Source organism: Magnolia sinica, chromosome 9, assembly GCF_029962835.1.
Source record: "Magnolia sinica isolate HGM2019 chromosome 9, MsV1, whole genome shotgun sequence".
In the NCBI taxonomy this organism is placed as follows: Eukaryota; Viridiplantae; Streptophyta; class Magnoliopsida; order Magnoliales; family Magnoliaceae; genus Magnolia; species Magnolia sinica.
Window position 1 is genome coordinate 49333143 of NC_080581.1, and position 20278 is coordinate 49353420.

Genomic DNA, 20278 nt, shown 5'->3' on the forward strand with positions numbered 1-20278 from the left:
AAAAACAGGCACAAGAGAATTAACTACTGTAGCTTTACTAGGCCATTTGTGGAAGTAGTCCGCACTGGACAATGAAAAATCCTATTGCCAATGTAATTTCTCCTTAAAATAGCATGCATTGATTCCTATACAACTGGGAAAAAACTGTTAACCTTCTAAAAACAGGCACAAGAGAATTAGCTACTTTAGCTTTACTAGGCCATTTGTGAAAGTAGTCCGCACATGACAATGAAAAATCCTTTTAAACGTAGGTATGAAGTCTTTATTGTAGAAACTAACTTCTAACGATTTGTAGACAAAGTATTTTCAGGATTTTTTTTTTTTTTTTTTTTTTTTTTTAAATTTTTTTCCAGCAATCCCATGGCTCCTTGTTTGTCCCATGACCATGTCAACCTCTAAAATGTCATCCTAGTCCATGCATTAATCATAGCTTTAATAAAACTGATTACGTCATGGATTTCTGAAGATTTTGGGCCATAGCCCATCCCTTGGATTGTGCCCACTTTAGTCTGTGCATCAGAAAGTTACGAGGTTAGTTTGGTCAAGTCCTTAAAGATCTTGGACTAGAGAAATGGGGAAAACTTGGAAAGTGTGTTGCTCTCTAAAAGCATTGATATAATAGTATAATACTTTGTACCTGTTATATATCTAATACATATTATATTGTTATACACTGCTAGGCTGTATCTCGATCCTAGGGATGATCTTGTGCTCCCTTCTATACTAAATATGTTGTGCTCTCTTCTATACTAAATAGCACCACTTCCATTTCTATAAAACTCAGAATGCAGTAGATCACAACCTGATTGCATCATTTTAAAAATACTCCAAGACACGACTCGTGATTTTTCAATATTCTGGCTATTCAATGAATATGTCTGAAGAGATTGAGAACACTATGTTTACTTGCTACCAAAAATGCAAATTCATGAATCTGGATTGGGAGCGATGTGTAGGCGTAGAATTATAGTTGTACCAAGTGTGAAGGGAACAACAATAGATTCTGGCATGGGGTGTCACGCCCCAAATCTAACGCTGGGATACACAAGTGGGTTTGACACCTAGCTCGAAGGCGCGACTTGGGAGAGATTTTTTTTTTTAGTAATAAGCACACAACTACTCATTCAGTTATTACAACATTCAATTAACAATAACCAGCATCAACCTCATTTGATAACTATTTGAGCTTGTAAAACAATACTCGTTCCAAATACAAATATTACAATAAATGCTTCAAAAAATAAACTAAGCAAAATATTCTCTAGTTCATGCCAAGCTATCGTTGTAGGTTAATTTTTTTTTTCCGAAAATTTGGAAACAACAACATGGGTGAGCTTAATAAACCTAGTGAGTAGTACATCTCTATGCACATGAGATAATTAAACATGTCTTACTATAGTTAAACACAATTAACATGTTGATTTTGAAAATGTGTATGGAACTATGCATGTGAGATAATTATGAATGCGATGCTTATGAATGCAACAACCAACACATCTCAGTATAGTTAACTTCATTGAACAATTGGGGCCATTTTACATTAGTTGGCCAAAACTTTCCCAACTACTATCCGACCTCTGTAGTGGGAACCTGTTGCGCACCCAATGTGCTCGCCCAACTTGGCCTGGCGATAAAGAACTCCTTTTATCACATAATAATGTTGTAGGCTCGTTACACCTCATCTACAGCTGAGCTCGGCGGTGGGAATCTCTTGCAACATGTGCTCACCCATCTGACCCGACAATGGAGGTCCCAATTGGTACCAAGTAGGGTTTAGGGATTTTAACCCAAGGGACCCCATGTCTCCTTCTATTTGGCTTCAGAGATTTTCAACATAGGGGACTTAATTGTCCCTTTCAAATTTTCTGATGTTCCCAAAACATTATTGTTGTTCTAATCATTCATAAGCATTTTCTACTTTAGTAAAGGGCTAGTTTACACATGATTCCAAATTCAATAAGGGTCTAATTTGCACACAACTGTGCACACACTATTGTCTAATTTGTTGCACTTGTACACTTTAGCAAGAGTCTAACTTGTACACACACATGTTGTGCACCTCATGGGTCTAACTTGCCAGACTAATCCACTTGAACACTGGTCGATCTTGCACGCACATCATGTTCGAATAGTGAACTGTTTTAGTCACCACTAGTGTTCGAAATATTGTTATCACGTTACGTATTGCACCCTTAGGATATGGATACGTATCGGTTATCGCATAAGATATATCAGTTGTATCACGTAATGTATAACTGTTGTTGGAAACATGGGGAAACATTGGGAAATTGGTCAAAATTTTCAATGAAACTTTAGTGATTGTTAAAAAAGACATCAATACACACTTTTAAATCAAAATATTACAGAAAAACAAGTACACATAATAGATTTTCTTTGCATGGGGTGCTAGTCTATGCGTTATCTAATTGAATTGATGCAAGTATATTCAAAGTCTATTCATATAATTTATAAATGTAAGAAGACGTGTGGAAACACAAGCAATACATTCAAAAGAAAAAGAAGAATCACTAGATCGGGTTACAGACATGTTTGATTTTATGTTTGGACACAGATTGCAACTGATTTGCGAGAAATTGAGAAATTTTGATTTGTTTCAATTTTCCCCAACTCGACCCATCTCCTCCAAATCTTAAAATTGAAGCTCCCAATCCATGATTTTTCATGCAAAACATGAAAAAATTAAGAATTTGTTACAATTTGACATTAATTTAATGTGATTAAAAAAAAGATCGAAAATAAGAAATGCTCACCGGATCGAACATGTGGGATATATCACACTACTTGTGTGCTTTGTATCACATAGGTGGGATTAGTGTTCGAAATATCGGTATCGTGTTACGTATCGCATCCTTTGGATACAGATACATATCAGTTATTGCATGGGATATATCGTTTGTATCTGGTATTTATTGCACTTTTTGGGATACATGGGGAAACATTGGGAAAATGGTTGAATTTTTCAACGAAACTTCAGGGATTGTTAGAAAATGCCCTAGTAGACACTTTTAAATCATAACATATCAAAAAAGAAGTGCACATAATAGGTTTCCTTTATATAAGGTCCTAAGTTATGTGTTGTCTGACTGAACTAATGTAACTATATTCAAATTGAACGCATAACATTTAGAGTGTATGTGATGACCATTTCATCAAATACTCCTAAATACTTCGAAATTAGTATAAATTGACAGCTGATTGAAGGTAACTTTCGAAAAGAAATAAAATTTTAATAATTTTTTATTAATTTTTAATTAAAAATGATTTTTATTTTTGGAAAATTGACAAGGACTTAACAAATCAATAGATCAACCCTCATACGTGCTTGATTTCCTATTTGGAGTGCAACAATGCAAGCAATTTGAGAGAAATTGGAGAAATTTCAAAAATTTCCCAAATTTCCCCAAATCGGACGGGCCACCTACACTCAAATTTCAAAATTAGAATGTATGTGATGATCATTTCATTAAGCACTCCTAAATACTTTGAAATTAGTCTCAATTGACAGCTGGTTGAAGGAGATTTTCTAAAAAAAAAAAATGGAGTACATGAAACACTAATGGATATTAAAATCAAAGCTCCAACTCCATGATTTTTCATACAAAACATGAAGAACCAATGGATTTATAACCATTTGCCACTGATTTAACATAATTTCAACAAAAAAAAGGGATCGAAAATTGAAAATGCTCACCGAATCAAACATGTGGGATATATCGGCACTACCTGTGCATTTCGTATCGCACAGGTCGGATACAAGATATATCGTGGGATATATCGGCTGATATCGTTGATATTTAAAACATTGGGTGGGATACAAGATATATCGTCGGATATATCGGCTTATATCGTCGATACTTAAAGCACTGGTCACCACCACACAAGGTTGAGTGGGCAGGTTCTATTAACCAATGGTTAAGTGGACCAACATAGGCATGATACATCCATATTCAAGTGAATCAAGTCAAGCATCAATCACACATGTTTAAGTGAACTAAGTTAAGCACTATTCACATATGTCCAAGTGAACCAAGTCAAGCATCATTCACACATGTTCAAGTGAACTCTGTCAAGCATTATTCACACATGTTCAAGTGAACTAAGTCAAGCATCATTTACACATGCTCAAGTGAACTAATTTAAGCATCATACACAGATATTCTAGTGAACTAAGTCAAGCATCATTCACACATGTTCAAGTGAAATTTAAGCATCATAAGCACATGTCCTTGTGGAACATGGGTGAGAGTAGGTCCGTGTGGTTGATGCACATGTGGAAAGGTATGCATGCATAGTAAAATTCAAGGTTATTACATGGGGAGTGGGGAAGTGTCTATTTCATATATTATGAAGGACGAACAACTAGCAAATGGGAGAGAGATTGTGGGTAGGAAGCATAATCCAAAGTGGGAGTAGCACGTGTTGAACATTTGTGCAACTAAGCACGTAATTAAGCTTCTAAAGTGAAAAAAGATTCTGTAGTTCAAAAGGGAACTCCATAAAATCTTATTTTGGCCTTGGAAATGTTTATCTAATTAGAAAGTTCTTGTTTCTGAGCTAAGCACATAACTGGAGCCATTGCGATGTCTCACCCTTAGTTGCAGGTAGTGTTTTAAGTATCAATGATATCAGCCAATATATCTTATATGCCACCTGTGTGATACGAAACACACAAGTAGTGGGATATATCCCACATGTTTGATCTGGTGAGCATTTTCGATTTTAGATCCTTTTTTTTTTCTTATGTAAATCATGTTAAATCAATGTCAAATTGTTACAAATCTGTGTTTTTTCAGGTTTTGCATGAAAAATCATTGATTAGGATCTCTTTGATTTCGAGATTTCGAAGAGATGGGCCGAGATGTGAAAAATTGAAAAAAAATTCAAAATTTCCCAATTTCTCGCAAATCGGTTGCAATCTATGTGTCCAAACATAAAATCAAACATGAATGTAACCTGATCTAGTGATTCTTCTTTTGCTTTTGAATGTATTGCTTGTGTTTCCACACGTCTTCTTACGTTTATAAATTATATGAATAGACTCTGAATATACTTGCATCAATTCAGTTAGACAACGAATAGAGTAGGACCCCACACATAGAAAACCTATTATGTGCACTTGTTTTTCTTGTAATGTTTTGATTTATAAGTGTGTGTAGATGTCCTTTTTAACAATCACTGAAAAATTCGACCAATTTCCCCATGTTTCCCCATGTTTCCAACAACAACGATACATTTCGTGATACAACCGATATATCCCATGCGATAACTGATACGTATCTGTATCCTAAGGGTGCAATATGTAACACGATACTGATATTTTGAACACTGGTTGCAGGATCCTTTAACTATACGCCGCTACCACTTCAAATCCTCACTTCAGACTCTCATTCTTGCTCTTGCTGTTGCTGTCACTTCCTACCTGTTTATACTTGTTTTCATTTTGAAAGAGGCTTCCCTGCTCCTGCAACTGATTTTTTTTTTTTTTAATTTTTAATTTTTATTTTTTTGGTGCTTCGCTTCACGCTTTGTGCAACTATAATCTCTCCCATAGGTACCATGTCCTATATTGTCAATGAGGATGGGTATGTTTTAGGTTCTGTAAAGCTAACAATGAAACTAACTTCTTTGCCAAGGATCTGTCAATGCTCTTCTCGCATATTACTTGGTCTGACATTGTTCATTCTATTAGCTCTAGTTGTTCCTACTTTTTGTGCTTGGGAACGTGCAAGTTCAACTGAAATTGTCTTGATGTTTTGACACAGGAAACTATCAATTAGTTACCTACAACTTTCTGCTTCTGGCGTCAACTCATACAAGGAGGATCGATCAAGAAGAAAAAATATTAGAAAAGGTGAAAGTGACTGGAGCTACAACAGGGCTGATAGTATGTCTGGACTGGCTGCATTATCAAAGAATGACATGAACGCAATTCGCCGCTCACAAGTATGGTTCTTCTTAGAATGCAGAGTTTCCATTTTAGCTATTTAGCCCTGGAGTTATTTTGCAGTTTATACAATTTATTTATTTGAAGATTCAATAGACAGCACAGCACGTATTGGTCATTTTTTCCCCCCTGGTGTTGTCACCTTGATAGAATGCTCAAAATGCTCACAGTAGCTACTGACAGAGAAAAAACAATTAATATCAGCAAGTTCTACTTTCAGGTTCCTCAGGTTAGAGATACATTGAGGCACCTTAGGGTGAGGGATATGCTGCCAGCTGTTTGGTTTATTTTTAGCCGGAAAGGATGTGATGCTGCTGTTCAGTATCTTGAAGATAGCAAGCTTTTAGATGAGTGTGAGATAGGTGAAGTTGAAGTGGCTTTGAAGAAGTTCTGTATTCGGTATCCTGATGCTGTTAGAGAGACAGCTGTTAAAGGTCTTTTGCAAGGGGTTGCAGCACATCATGCTGGCTGTCTACCGCTATGGAAGTCATTTATCGAAGAGTTATTTCAACGAGGCCTTGTTAAGGTTGTTTTTGCTACGGAAACACTTGCTGCAGGGATTAACATGCCAGCTAGGACTGCTGTTATTGCATCTCTTAGTAAAAGGACTGAATCTGGGCGTGCCCTTTTAAGCCCAAATGAACTACTACAAATGGCTGGGCGAGCTGGACGTAGAGGCATTGATGAACGGGGTCATGCAGTCCTTGTTCAGACACCTTATGAAGGGGCAGAAGAGTGCTGCAAGCTTCTCTTTGCTGGACTTGAACCTCTTGTTTCACAATTTACTGCTTCATATGGAATGGTGCTGAATCTCCTTGCGGTATGTATCGTCACCCATATCATAAGTCTACTGGAATGTCCTGAAGCAGTTTGGAAACGATTTTACTGTTCACTATTATGCAGGGTGCAAAATTAACCTGCAGAACAAAAGAAGCCGATGATGTGAAAACTTTTCAAGCTGGACGAACATTGGAAGAAGCTCGAAAGCTGATCGAGCAAAGCTTTGGAAACTATGTTGGAAGCAATGTCATGCTCATTGCAAAAGAAGAGCTTTCTAAGATAGAACGGGAAATTGAGTTCCTTACTTCTGAAGCTAGTGAAGATGCTATTGACAGGAAGTGCCGGGAGCAGTTGTCTGAGGAGGCATATAGGGAGATTTTTGATCTGCAGCAAGAATTACGAGTAGTTCTCTCATCCTTTGTCATTTTGTTACTAGGAATGATAAGTGATAATTATTTGCTCACAAGGTATCTATCACTTCATGCATCACCATGTAAATTGTAATTTTTGTTTGTCTACACATAATCTCAAACTATTTATGATGGAGGTGACAGAGGCAATACTTTTTTCCGGATTTTAGTAATGTTCTACTAGAATCATGAATTGACACTTCTCTTGTTGGAATTTATTTAACTAAAAGGACATCTCATTGGTAAATTTAGATGACCATCAATTTGACACATCCTTAGAATAATTACATGCACTCAGATGTTAATTTGCTTGATTTGTCTCAGGATGCACAATGTTAGTTACTGTTAATGAATTCATATGGGCTTACATAGGTCCACTTAGATGGGTTATTTTGGTCTAGGACATAGAAGGGATCTTTTTCTTTTATTATTAATGACATTTTTTGTAATCATGAAACTTTCATAATATGAATGGAGGAGAGGGGTGTGAACCCTAACTTCGGCCCATTATCTTCTCTTCTTTCTCTTTCTTCTTCTCCATTCCATCTCTCATTCCACTATTTTACTTGGTATCAGGGCTTTGTTGTTTTTTATTTTTCTTCTACTCCAAATCTTCTTATTTATTATTTATTTATTTGTCCATAGGTGTCCCTTATCTTGCTTGTGCTGATTTTTTTAAAAAGAGAAACCTAGGGTTTTTTTTTTTTTTGTTGTGTTGGGCTTCTTATAGTGGTCCATGTGTGCGTGGGGGAATGAAGATGTCGGCTTCTTGAATGATATCACCACATGTGATTATTGCAAATTTGTGTGCTTTTTGACTATGTTGGATGCTGTGTTCGTGACTATATTTCTTTGTGCCTGGTTGGAATAGCGGGTGTGTAGGCTGATTCTTTTCTCTAAGGTGATATGTGCATCTGTGGAGTGTGGTTCTCATTGATTGTCCTAGGTTAGCTCCCGTTTGTGCTTGTGAGTTACTCTTCTTTTATTTGTTATGGAGATGAAAATGGACCCGAAATATGGATTTATAAACCCATTTGAGTTTTAGGGGTCCAAATATGTAACGCCCCGAACTTTTCGATACTCGAGCATTGAAAGTTCTCGAGCGTTACCATAAAATTCAATGTAACATCTTTGTGTGTACGATACTAATCCAGCTATTTTAGCCTTACATCCTTACCCTGACACTAACCTAACCGTTGGGGATGATCTCCATTCATAGATCAAGCCATCTGACCATTGATTTTGAGACATGACCATCCCTTACGTGATTTGACGTAAGTAGTTTCCCATGAATGACACGACGAATAACTCCCTATCCGTAATGATTTAGATATACATTCATTTGTAAGAATTTCTTAGAAACGTGCCTACAACCACGTGGAGCCATTGGATTTCCCAAAACTCACATATCAACGATAATTACGAAAATACCATTAACCTAGACCACTGAATTCTAGATCATGTGGTTCCCACGACCCATTTCATGTGAAATTTTATACCATGCCTAATTATCATTAATTAACCGTATACGTCGAATTTAAGCTCTTGGATCATAGGAAACTAGCTACTTGACCTCTACATCCGTCGGTATACTTATCAGATCAAGATTATGATCCGTTCACCTTGTTCACTTCATATGAATATGCTTAATCCACCATTTGAACTACAATCTGAGGAATTTACACATGTGAACAAGTCACTCAAATATAACGGTGTACATGTTCTACCCCTAATCACTCCAGAAACCCGCTTTATGCCCATCCATTTACGAAATTAACCGTTCAACCACCTACATATGTGATCAAAGTGCTAACCATCAAGTTCCCTTATTTTTAACAAGTCATATGACCATCCGTCATGTTTTGATCTGCCAACCGGGCCACGCGAACATGATGGTAAACCGAGCATCATAAAGATCTTAGGGTTTAGATCCAAACCATCCGGTAACTTATCAATTAGAGGTGTACAAATGTTATTTTGAATTACGGAGTGTGTTAGCCATTAAATGAGTATCTTGGTCATCCTTGATGGATCAGGGCCCAAATTTAACTAGTTGAAAGGGTGTGAAAAATAATGATCACCTGTCAAATTTCACCTCATTTGGGTGATAAAGTTGCGAGTTACGAATGACAGAAGTTTAGACAAAATAAAGGGCAAATTTGTAAATAGATGTGCCATGCGTGGCACCAAGCATACGTGGGAATGGATTTTGGTTTCAATGGTGAGTGTTCTCGCCACTCCGTCGAACCGTGTGGTCCACCCGATTTATAGAATTACTTTATTTTCGACCTCGTGTCCTAAAATAGCGTTGTGGACCAGATAGACGAAGTGGATCCTTGAAAGAAACATTCATGTGGGCCCCACCTAATCCCACAGCTAATCACGTAACAAGGTTATGTGGTTCCAGGGGTGTTTAACCATTGGGAAGCACCCACTTGTCATCACATGTGTGGTGGCCCACCAAAGACTTCGATTTTCTTAATTTTTTGGCCCATGGCCCAACACTACCCCCTCATGCTAATGGAGGGAGTGGATTTTCCTAAAAGTCACCATGGTGGACCCACTAAATCATGCAAACCAAACCCGTCAAACACGGTTCGTGAAACTCCGAAAAGGGTGAGTCACTCCCTGTTCCTCTCTTCCGCCCGCAACGGACGGACAACACTCGTATTGAGGGCCACTGTGGCCCATCATCACCATCAGATGGGATGATTAAAACCATCCATCTAGTAGAGAGGCTATCACCGACCAACCCCTAGGCATTTCCAACCACTGGATCGCACACGGGTGCACACCTACTCGCGTGGAAACCAACTGCATTTAAACAGGGCCACCATTGATCGGCCGATTTAAAGTCCTTGCACCCAAGATCGTAGCCACCTCCTTCCTCCTCTGTGCCCCACCCAATGAACGTGTCAAATTTGTCAGAAGAAGATCAGAAGAGAGAAGAAGAGACGTTCCAAAATCGGACGCCCATACATTACGCAGTCCGATTGCACTAGGTATATTCTCCATATGTAGAAAGTTCTGGAAATCCAGAATTTTATAAATACATGTCTCCCACGCTGGGAGACACGCCAACAAGAAAGGAAAAAAAGAAATAAAAGAAGGAGAGTGAAAGAAGGAAGAACCCGAGCAAAAGAGAAGAAGAGGAGAAGGAAACCGAGTGTGGAAATCCAGCGACATCCAATAGTAGTCCAGGCCAGCGTAATCTTTCCTTCCTCTTTATTCTCATGATGTTTTTCTTTTAAACTTCCTAATCAAAGGAAGTGGAGAAGCCTTCCATGATAAAATTGAGTTGACAAGGTGTAAGGACTTGCCGAACCTCGAAGCTTAAAATTATGCATGACATAGAACCTCTAACACCACTCTGACTAAATTTAAAACAGGTGAATCCAAATTACCTCGAACGTTTAACCTTTAGAGGACATTCAGATAATCAAGGTGAGGGTTTTATCCTTTAAGCTTACACTAATTTAAGTTATTACATTTATCTTGCCTTTCCATGCTGTTAAAGATGTGAATTATCCTGCCCTTTTCATACCTTTAATGATGTGAATTATCTTGCCTTTTCATACCTTTAATGATGTGAATCATCCTGCCTCTCATGTTTATATTTTTCTGGGAATTATCCTATCAATTGATTCAGTTATTATCATTACAATTATTGGCCTTGCTGGGATTATGACATCATGTCCATTATAAGGGATTTCTCTGAATTTATGTGAGGCCATGGATACAAGCCTTGCCCCTGCCTCATCAACTTATTGAGATGGCCCTGCCACTCGTCTCTTTATTTGAGTTGGCCACTGCCACTCTCCTTATTATAGAGTTGACCCTTGTCACTCTTCTCTGTTGGCCATTGCCACTTGTGTTGAGTTGACCCTCGTCTCTTTTCTCTTTATTATTTTGGCCTCGTGTCGTCTATCTTTACGGCTTGGGTATGTGTCTTGCCATTCCAGAACCTCCATAATTCAGTTGATATTCTTTATGATTCAGATGCAACTATATTCGTTATGATTCAGTTTATATTCTTTATAAGTGCAAGTGATGTGTAAGATGTATCACAACTAGTGATTCAAATATTTTATCATGGACGTAATGTGCTTTGCGTAGAGACCCTCTTGGGGCACGCAAGTCCTTGAGCCTACGTGTAGTGGTGCATAAATCGATGTGTGTAATTCACAAATGCAGTGTCATATCACTCTGGGATTGGATGTCGCAAATAGTCGCTCCATGAACAAATCGTTACACTAATTCACCCAGCCCATGTGTTGTGCGCCTTAGGGAGTTCTCGTAAATCCACGGTAGCGTTTGCCATGCCGGTGAATATCCGTATAGTGAGAGTGCGGGTCGAGCCGGTTATCTATAAATCGAATTCCACATTGCGATGATCACTACGTATGATGAGCCCCACACACTTTCCTAGGCATGCATCTCATGTAGGTTGTTTGCGCATGCTGATACCCTCGTGTTAATGGAGCACGGGACGTATCAGACCCTTACTTTACCTGATATGAATCTCTTGAATTATTGTTAATCTTAAAGGATTACCTTCACTATGAGTAGGGCATTGACCCTCTTCCAATCGTACAGATTATACAAGTGACGTATAGGTTTAAAGACTTAGAGGGCCCGCTTCCTGTAGAAGACTACGCTGAAAGAATTCGAAGCTAGATTATTTAATTAGATTTATACTTCTGCTCCGAAGTCGATGAATGTAATAAGTTTCCATTAGGAAGGCCTTGATTATTCCTTTTACTCTGATGATATATAATCAATACAGTTGATTTTACTCTTGTGAATGTTACCTTCATGAATGTATCTGGATGTGATCCAAACGGGGAAAAAAAAATATAAGGTGCGATTTTTAAAGCATCCAAGTTTATACATTATTAACACCCGGTTTTCTCGGGCACGAGTATCAACTCTGGCTGTGAAAATTCGGGATGTTACAAAATAACCTCTATTAAGTTAAATGGGATAATTTATTTATAGTGGTCTAAGTTAATCCAAGTTTTTCTCACGGTCAAGGGAAAATTTAGATATTTGACCGCAAAGAAACCTGATAAAGAATCTAGTACTTATGGCCAATGGATCAAGGAAAATGCCTAAATAGTATGGAACTCTTGGTAAGTGAAAATGTCATGTTTTTGGATATGACTAAGAAAGTGCGGGATGTTCTATGAGAGATGTATTCATTTGATAAAAACATCTCTCGTAGTTATGAATTATTTGAAGAAATATTCGAGCTCTAATAAGGGGATAAATCATTAGGTGAATACTATTTCAATCTCAGAGGAATGTGGGAAGAGTTGAATGTGTATCAGCCCATGACTACCAATTTGAAGAAATTATGTTAGCAATGTGAAGAGTATCGAGTGGCCAAGTTTTTATCTGGGTTGGAACATGAATATGAACCCACTCGTGCCCAAATCTTGGGTGGCAAAGATGTGTCATCTTTAAATGAGGTGTATGCATGCCTCCGGTGTGTATTTTTGGGCTCTATAAGTGGAACCAATGACAAGTTGGCTTTAGCATCGTTATCTAGCCGGGGCTGCGGTGGTGGCTGTGGTGGAAGAGGTGATTGTTGTGACATGGGAGGTGGATGTGGCAGAGGTTGTGGACCTAAGAAGTGCGCGCAATGTGGGCTTTCCAGTCATTTTGTTGAAAAATGCTGGGACCTCTATAGGAAGCTTGCACGGTGATGCAAGACAATTAACCACTTGCTCTAAAAGCTCGAACTGTTAGAGTATGGTGAATTAATCCCTTTATCTCATAGCCCAGGCCCCACATCTCATGGGTTAGGACATTGGCCGAACCCCCCTTGTGGGCTCATGGGTCCCAAATCACATGGGCCGCCCGCCCCGAGTATGTCCCCGCATCCCATGGGCTACCCCACTCGAGCCCTGTGTGAAATGCCCCTGCATTAATCAGCCCCGATGAGGAGTCTCGAACATGAGACCTCCCCCATGGGCCCCAAATCACATGGGTCACCCACCCCGAGTGTGTCCCCGCATCCGACGGGCTACCCCACTCGAGCCCGGTGTGAAAATGCCCCTGCATTAATCACCTTCGGTGAGGAGTCTTAAACACGAGACCTCCCACTTTGATACCAATTTGATGCAGGACAGTTAACCACTTGCTCTAAAATCTCGAACTGTTAGATTATGATGAATTAATCCCTTTATCTCATAGCCTAAGCCCCACATCTCATGGGTTAGGACCTCGGCCGAACCCCCCCTCGTGGGCTCGTGGGCCCCAAATCACATGGGCTGCCCACCCCGAGTGTGTCCCCGCATCTCACGGGCTACTGCACTCGAACCTGGTGTGAAATGCTCATGCATTAATCACCCTGGTGAGGAGTCTTGAGCACGAGACCTTCCCCGTGGGCCCCAAATCACATGAGTCACCCATCCTGAGCTTGTCCCCGCATCCCACGAGCTACCCCACTCGAGCCTGGTGTGAAAATGCCCCTGCATTACACGGGCTAATCAAGCTTCCCGTTCTGTAGAGAGCAGCGAGTCTCCCCTGGCTTTCTCCTGCATGGGAGATGGTTACTTTTACTCAAGAAGAAGTATCTATAGAATCGGTTCGTTCTTACTATTTCTATAGCTACTTCAACTCCTTCAACTATGTTCTTGATCTAGAAGAAAGAATATAAGGAGGAGAGAAAGCGTGAGAGAGGGAGTGGAGAGCTCTAATGCTCACAGGCCCCCACCGCTCTTGTTTTATTAGTAAGGCTTTACTAAAAAGGAAAAATTACAAAAATACCCTTGCACCAAGAAACATAAATAAGCACGCTACCATAGACTTAAAATGATGCAGGACATGAAAATTAGATATGATGTGCAAGATTTCAGGCTTTAGATCATAATAATTTAGAAACAATCACAATAATTCCACATCCCACATAAAGTCAAACATTCAACAAGGGGAATCTATGAGGGTCCAAGCCTAAACATATTAGGGCTGAATCAATTAAAAATTATAGACCAAACAATGCTCAAAGGATAGTAGATTCATTCACGCATGTAAAGAATTATTTCCTAAACTAAGGGATTCTTACGTTTCAATTCAGGAAAACCTAGGGTTGCAAAAGTGGAATAGAACTTGGGGATTTGAGATGATCTAGGGTTAGGGTTATGGAAACAAGGCAAAAGAGGAGTGAAATAAAGACGAGAGGGAACCTGTGATCAGCCCTCATATGTGGACAATAAACCGGCTTGACGCACATGTGTGGGGCCCACGAATCTAGAATCGGCCAGCTAGGGCCTGGTCGGCCAAGGATGGGCCACATTCCCTCCAAATTTGAGGCCAAAGGGATGATCGGTTGGAACATGGTGCTTCGCCGAAGTTTTAGTCCTCCTGCAGGGCCAGATTCTAGAAATCTACTGTACGGGAAAGATTAGCTGCAAACGTGGGTGGATTTGATGAGGGGATGGCTCTAGGAGATGAGGAATATGGAGGGTAGGAGATTGGGGTGATTTGGGATGGGTGTGGCTTCACACCACGGTAGTTAGCCCTTCGAAGAAGGGAGAGTTTCACACCTAATTAGGTTTCTCTGAGAATTAGAGAAGCAGGAAAACGCAAAATTTTATTAATCATCTTCAATGAAAAAAAACCTACATGGGGTTACCTATTTATAAGAAAAACCTATACCCTAAAAGCCGTGCCATGTACGCATATTATTACTTAAAGATGAAGTAATAAAAAATAACAATTAATCAATGCAATCTAAACCGTTGATGATGTTCCTAATAACGGTAGTAAGTAAAACTCAGTCCTAGGTCACCTAGGGTAGTGGGCCACGATCATGAGATCTAATGATGGGGTCCACATGATGATCGGGTCCACCCCAAGGAACCAAAATACAGTCCTCTAACTAGGAGGCCCTCCATGGATGTCGTCATTGATCTGGATCGAAGGTAGGGCCCTCCTTTCGTACGTGCGTAAGGGGGGCATGTGTGTGCGCGAGATGTCCCCATCAACTCTCCCCGGCTGCGAAGATTTCGCCACTGGCGAAACAAAACTCCTGAACCGCTCCAAGATGTCAAGATCAAGTCTCTGAAGCTCCTCCTCAGTGAGCCACGTACTATCTAAAGCTGGGCGTGACTTCCACTTGACTAGGAACTTTTGAAATCCGCCGTTTGACGTCGATATTATCTGATGGTGCAGAATATCCTCTATCTCCTCTCTAGGTGTGGGAAGGGTAGGTATGAGAGGTAGAGGCTGGAAGATGGGTTGGGAGGGGGCCATGGATCAATGGAAAGGTCTGGGGAATCAGGATGATTAGATGACGGGCTGGACAATGTATCAGTGGTCCCCTAAAATGCAACTAGATCCTCCACATTGAATGTGGAACTAATTCCCATGGAAGGTGGAAGATCTACCACATACACATTGAGACCGTTTCGTTTTATAATTTTGAATGGTCCAACGCTACGCGTGTGTAATTTACGAACACTCCTTGAGGGTACTGCTCTGGCCTGATGCGGACCATTACAGAGTCCCCTACATTGAATTCCTTGAATCGTTTATGTTGGTCAGCAGAAATTTTGTAATGTTCATTACTAGTATTGATCTTTCGCTTGATTTCTTAATGTAATGAATGAATGTGATGTGCAAAGGACTCTGCAGGCTTTGATGGCCTATGGGACATGGACATAGGGATAAGATCACTAGGCTTCCTAGGTTTATAACCAGTAACGACTTTAAAAGGACTTAAACCTGTGGATCTATTGACAGAACTATTAAATGCAAACTCGGCGATAGGTAGTGCAGTGTCCCACGTTCTGGTGTGCTCCTCCACTAAACACCTGAGCAAATTTCCCAGACTCCTATTGATCACCTCAGACAAGTTTGATAGAGTCACCCCAGGGTCTAAATCAATGGCGTGTTGTATATCCCTCATAGGGGGAAGCTCATCCTGTAGATCAGCGGGAAAACTTATCCATTACTGGAATGGCCTCAGTGGGTAACTCTGCACTACCCTCTGGTGCACTTTCCCTAGCCACAAGGGCGTACACCATTGAGTTTGACTCAGTCTCTCGCTCAAAGTCTTTGGTATTTAGAATATGGAGAGACTTAGACTTGGACTTCGATTCCTTAACCAACCTTAAGTGATAAGAGAAAGGGAGGTATTTTTCCTTAGGAATTTCTTTAATTTATCCCCAATGGACTATTGGGGGTTCCTTCGACCTCTCTTTCTTTCGCTTCATAGTAGCCCAAAACCTCTTTGCTTGGCCCACAAACTTCATCTTGGCAAATCGGACTCGACGAGCATCCGACATGTCGTACCACTCAAAATTTCATGTCCTGCATTGAGAGAGGGTTTCAGCGTTCTAGAACCCTAAAATCTCTACCAAATCTATCATTTGGCTGAGGTTTTCTCTGGATTTCGCCGAAAATTTGGCTGGATTTCGTGATTTCTCTGAATTTCGACGAATTTCGCCCAAATCTCTCCCAAATCATAGATTTTATTGCTGCGATTCGAATGGCCTTCAAATACAGCTTCCGATTAGGGAGATCTCCTTTACAGGTACCGAAATCTACTTGTTGAAAGTTTTTTTTTTTCGAATAATGATGCTGTACCAACGTCCTGGAGTTGTAGTATCATTGATATCACACGATATCGAATGATATTTGGTGGTATTATGCGATATTTATCAATATATTGATCCATATAAAGTATTCTGCAATTTTTTTCAATTTTTAAGCATCTTTCGAAGGGTTTCGTATCGCTGGACTGCGATATCGTATATCGGCTGATAGTATCGATATTTCGAACACTGGTATCAATGTGGAGCCTTTCCTTTTTTAGCGCCTCAAATACCAATTGAATGATGTAGGGACATGCGATGGCCTAACCCTAGATGTATGTATAATCAGGTTGAAGAGATTCAAATAATAAAATTAATCAACTAACTTTTTTCAATCAAGGGGATTAAGCTAATCTTAACACAGAGATGAAATCATTCCATCAAGATCACGCTCCTTAGCATAAAATCACGTAAAGTAAAAAAATGGAAGACTTAGGGATATGAGGATATCCTAGATCTAGCATAAACCAGTCCACAGTCAAGTTTGGATCCGATTCTCCTGACTAGCCATCCCTCTTTTCCGTTCAAACCAATAGAGAATATCCAGAGGAATGAAAGAGATGAAGAAGAGATGGGTTTGAGATGAAAGAGAATACGGATTCTAGGGCATCAAAGAAAAGAAAACGGTTGATTCTTACCTTTTCTTGCACCTTGAAGATTTAGAAAGAAGGAAAATCTGAAACTAGGGTGGAATCCTCAACACCTAAAGGCCAATCCTGAAACCCTAATCACTTTGGTAAAAGAGGAAGAAAGCATACAAATTATCATTCATTCCATCATAAAATAGGGTTTCTCGTAGTGTATACATAAGCCACAAAAAATGCAAAAAGTGCACTAAATCCCCTAAAAATAAGGAAAAGAATAAAAAGAAGCCTAAAACTAAAACACTTGCTTGAGAGGGTGTGAAATCCGCCTCATGGGCCTGCTGTCAGAGTGCGATCATGCCACTCTTGCACTTGTAGCGTGTCAGAAATTGGGTCCAATTGACCCGACGTCCATCACATCAACTCCTCTCTGGTACTTTGTCGGCGATGCCTCCTCCTCTGGTACACTCTAAAGGGTGCACCACTGATGTTCGCATCACTGAAGGTGCTTCAAGTGTTCCTCATGTGAGCAGGTATAGATGAGAATGTTGGCGAAGTATGCAATGAAGGGCTTGCTAGTAAATGGCTTCAATAGGTGGTTCATGGCCCTCATGAAAGTATTTGGTGCATTAAACAAACTAAATGGCATGATAAGCCACTCATAGAGACCTTCCCTTGTCTTAAATGCCGTTTTCCATTCAATCCCTGGCTAGGTACATATTTGGTGGTACTACTCTTGAGGTCAATCTTTGAGAGAGCCATAGCACCGGCTAATGGATCCAATATATCATTGAACCAGGGGATGGGAAAACGGTATATAATGTTGATCTTGTAATTGCCACTATTATCCACATACATGCACCATGACGCATCCTTCTTAGGGGCGAGAAATGTTGGAACCGCACGTGGACTTCATACTCTCTTGTATGTAGCTGTGGTCTAATAATTCTCATGCTTTCTAATTGAGCTCCTCATTCTCTTTTGGTCTCCTTTGTTAGGTGGCCTTGTTTGGCAAGCTAGAGCCTTGAACTAGATCCATGTGGTGTTGGATGTCTTGCATTGGGGGCAAGCACTTGGGTAACTCATCTGGCATCACATTGGTAAATTCTTTCAACAATCTCTTCACCACCTTGGCCATGGGTGTCTCCTCAATGGTCTTCCTTTGTGCCACTAATATGTAGGTTCTTCCACTCTCTTGGGCGGCCCAGACAAATGTAGCCATGGAAAGGAACTTCTTATTCCTTCCATAGCGGGTTTGGGCTTGACCTCCTCTTGCATTAGGCGAAGAATTATCTTCTCCCATTATGTTGAAACACATAGGCATTATGACTGGGATCATGGACGGCATAATGATCTTACTACCATGGTCAACCTAAGAGGATGTGGCATGCATCCATGTCGATCACACCACACCATACCTCATCATAGTAAATGGAAAACAAAATGAGGCACTGTTTAGAGACCATTACCTTATTGACCTTGCTAATCCACGAGTGTTTGTAGGGTGTTGGGGGAAACTCCCTGGGTAGCTGAAGCTTGTCGATGGTCTCTTGCAAGATCATGTTCTTACAACTTCCATTATGATATCCTTGCACACTGTCGCCATCGGCCGTGCATGTCGCGCAACACTAATATGCTCAGTACTCTATGGCGTTAAGAGACTCTTGTGGAGAACAATTGCTTCCCTATCATCACTGTAGGTGAGCTCCTTGGTTCCATCATCACCATTGTCGTAATAATTATATGACGGGCTATGCTCCATTATGGACTCACCATTTGACTTCGCTGTCACCATGGTTTGTTTCCCCTTCTCTTTTTAGCTTAGTTGCTTGCAACAATTGGACGATCTGTGTCTTGGATCGTTGCCTTGTAACACTCAAAAGGTCCAACTTCGGCTTGTTTGTGAGGTGCTAGAGGTGTCTGCACATGTCCCTTCTATTGCTTCCCGTAGTACTCCAGATGGCAATGGATGCTCTTGCATTGTAGCAGGCTTTGTCATAAACTATCATGTGTTGAGCACAAGTTCCACTTGTTTGGATGAATCTTGCACCGGTTCGCTATTCGTGTGCTTCTACCATGTATGCCTGATGAGATGCCTCTATTAGAGTTCACACTAGGAATATCATAAGTTCATACTTGATTGATGGGTGTAGCCCCCCCACCCTTCCATGTATCTTTCAATAATTTGAGTGTTCATCTCACGAAGGCCGAATTCATTGCCGGCTTAATAGAAGGCTGAATTCTTTAGTGTAGGTGTCCACATCGTGATCCCCCTAATGGACCATATGCAATTGTTGGTACAATTGTTGCTCGTAGTTGAATGGAAGGAATGCATCTTGCAACATCTTTTGCATCTCATCCCACATTGCAATCGTTGGTTGCCCTTGGCACTCTTGGGTTTGGGGATTTTGTTCCCACCAAGCTGAGGTGCATCCCTTGAGGCAGATCGCCACCAATTTCACACTCCGGTCGTCTAACACATCATGGAAGTTGAAAACCCATTCAGGTACATTGAGCCATTCGACAAACTCCTCCTTGTGAAGTCCTCTGTGGAACTCTAGAAGCTTGATCTTAAGATCGCCGCCATGGACATCACCCTTCCATGCTCTCATCCGGAAGTGGCGGAGGAGCATGGAACTTTGGAAGCATCCTCCTAGGACCCTCTCTGTTATTGAAGTGGTTGTGGCGTATGGGAAAAGGGGAGACCTCCCTTTTATGGAGATGCTAGGGGCCAAATATGGGCCGTAGACAATGGTTGGAACATCCAAGAAGCATCCAGGAGTAAGGGTTCATTGGTGTGGAGGGGGGGGCACGAGTCTTTTGCATTTCCTAGTGGGTAATGTCAAGAAGATTAGATTCTGCTTGGACCTTTGGTGTGGCAATAATCTGCTGAGTGATGATTTTGCATATTCTTTTGAAATAACGATGGAGGAAGGA

At 40.4% G+C, this 20278-nt stretch overlaps 1 protein-coding gene across 1 annotated transcript in view; it reads left to right on the top strand.

The window, feature by feature from the left end:
* The window catches only part of LOC131255423 (DExH-box ATP-dependent RNA helicase DExH15 chloroplastic), a 145670-nt gene that overhangs the window by 50479 nt on the left and 74913 nt on the right, over window positions 1-20278 (top strand). Inside the window, exons 7-9 of the mRNA XM_058256127.1 lie at window positions 5784-5964; window positions 6186-6785; window positions 6869-7147. Coding sequence (XP_058112110.1) covers window positions 5784-5964; window positions 6186-6785; window positions 6869-7147 — 1060 coding nt within the window. The remainder of the gene's footprint in view (window positions 1-5783; window positions 5965-6185; window positions 6786-6868; window positions 7148-20278) is intronic.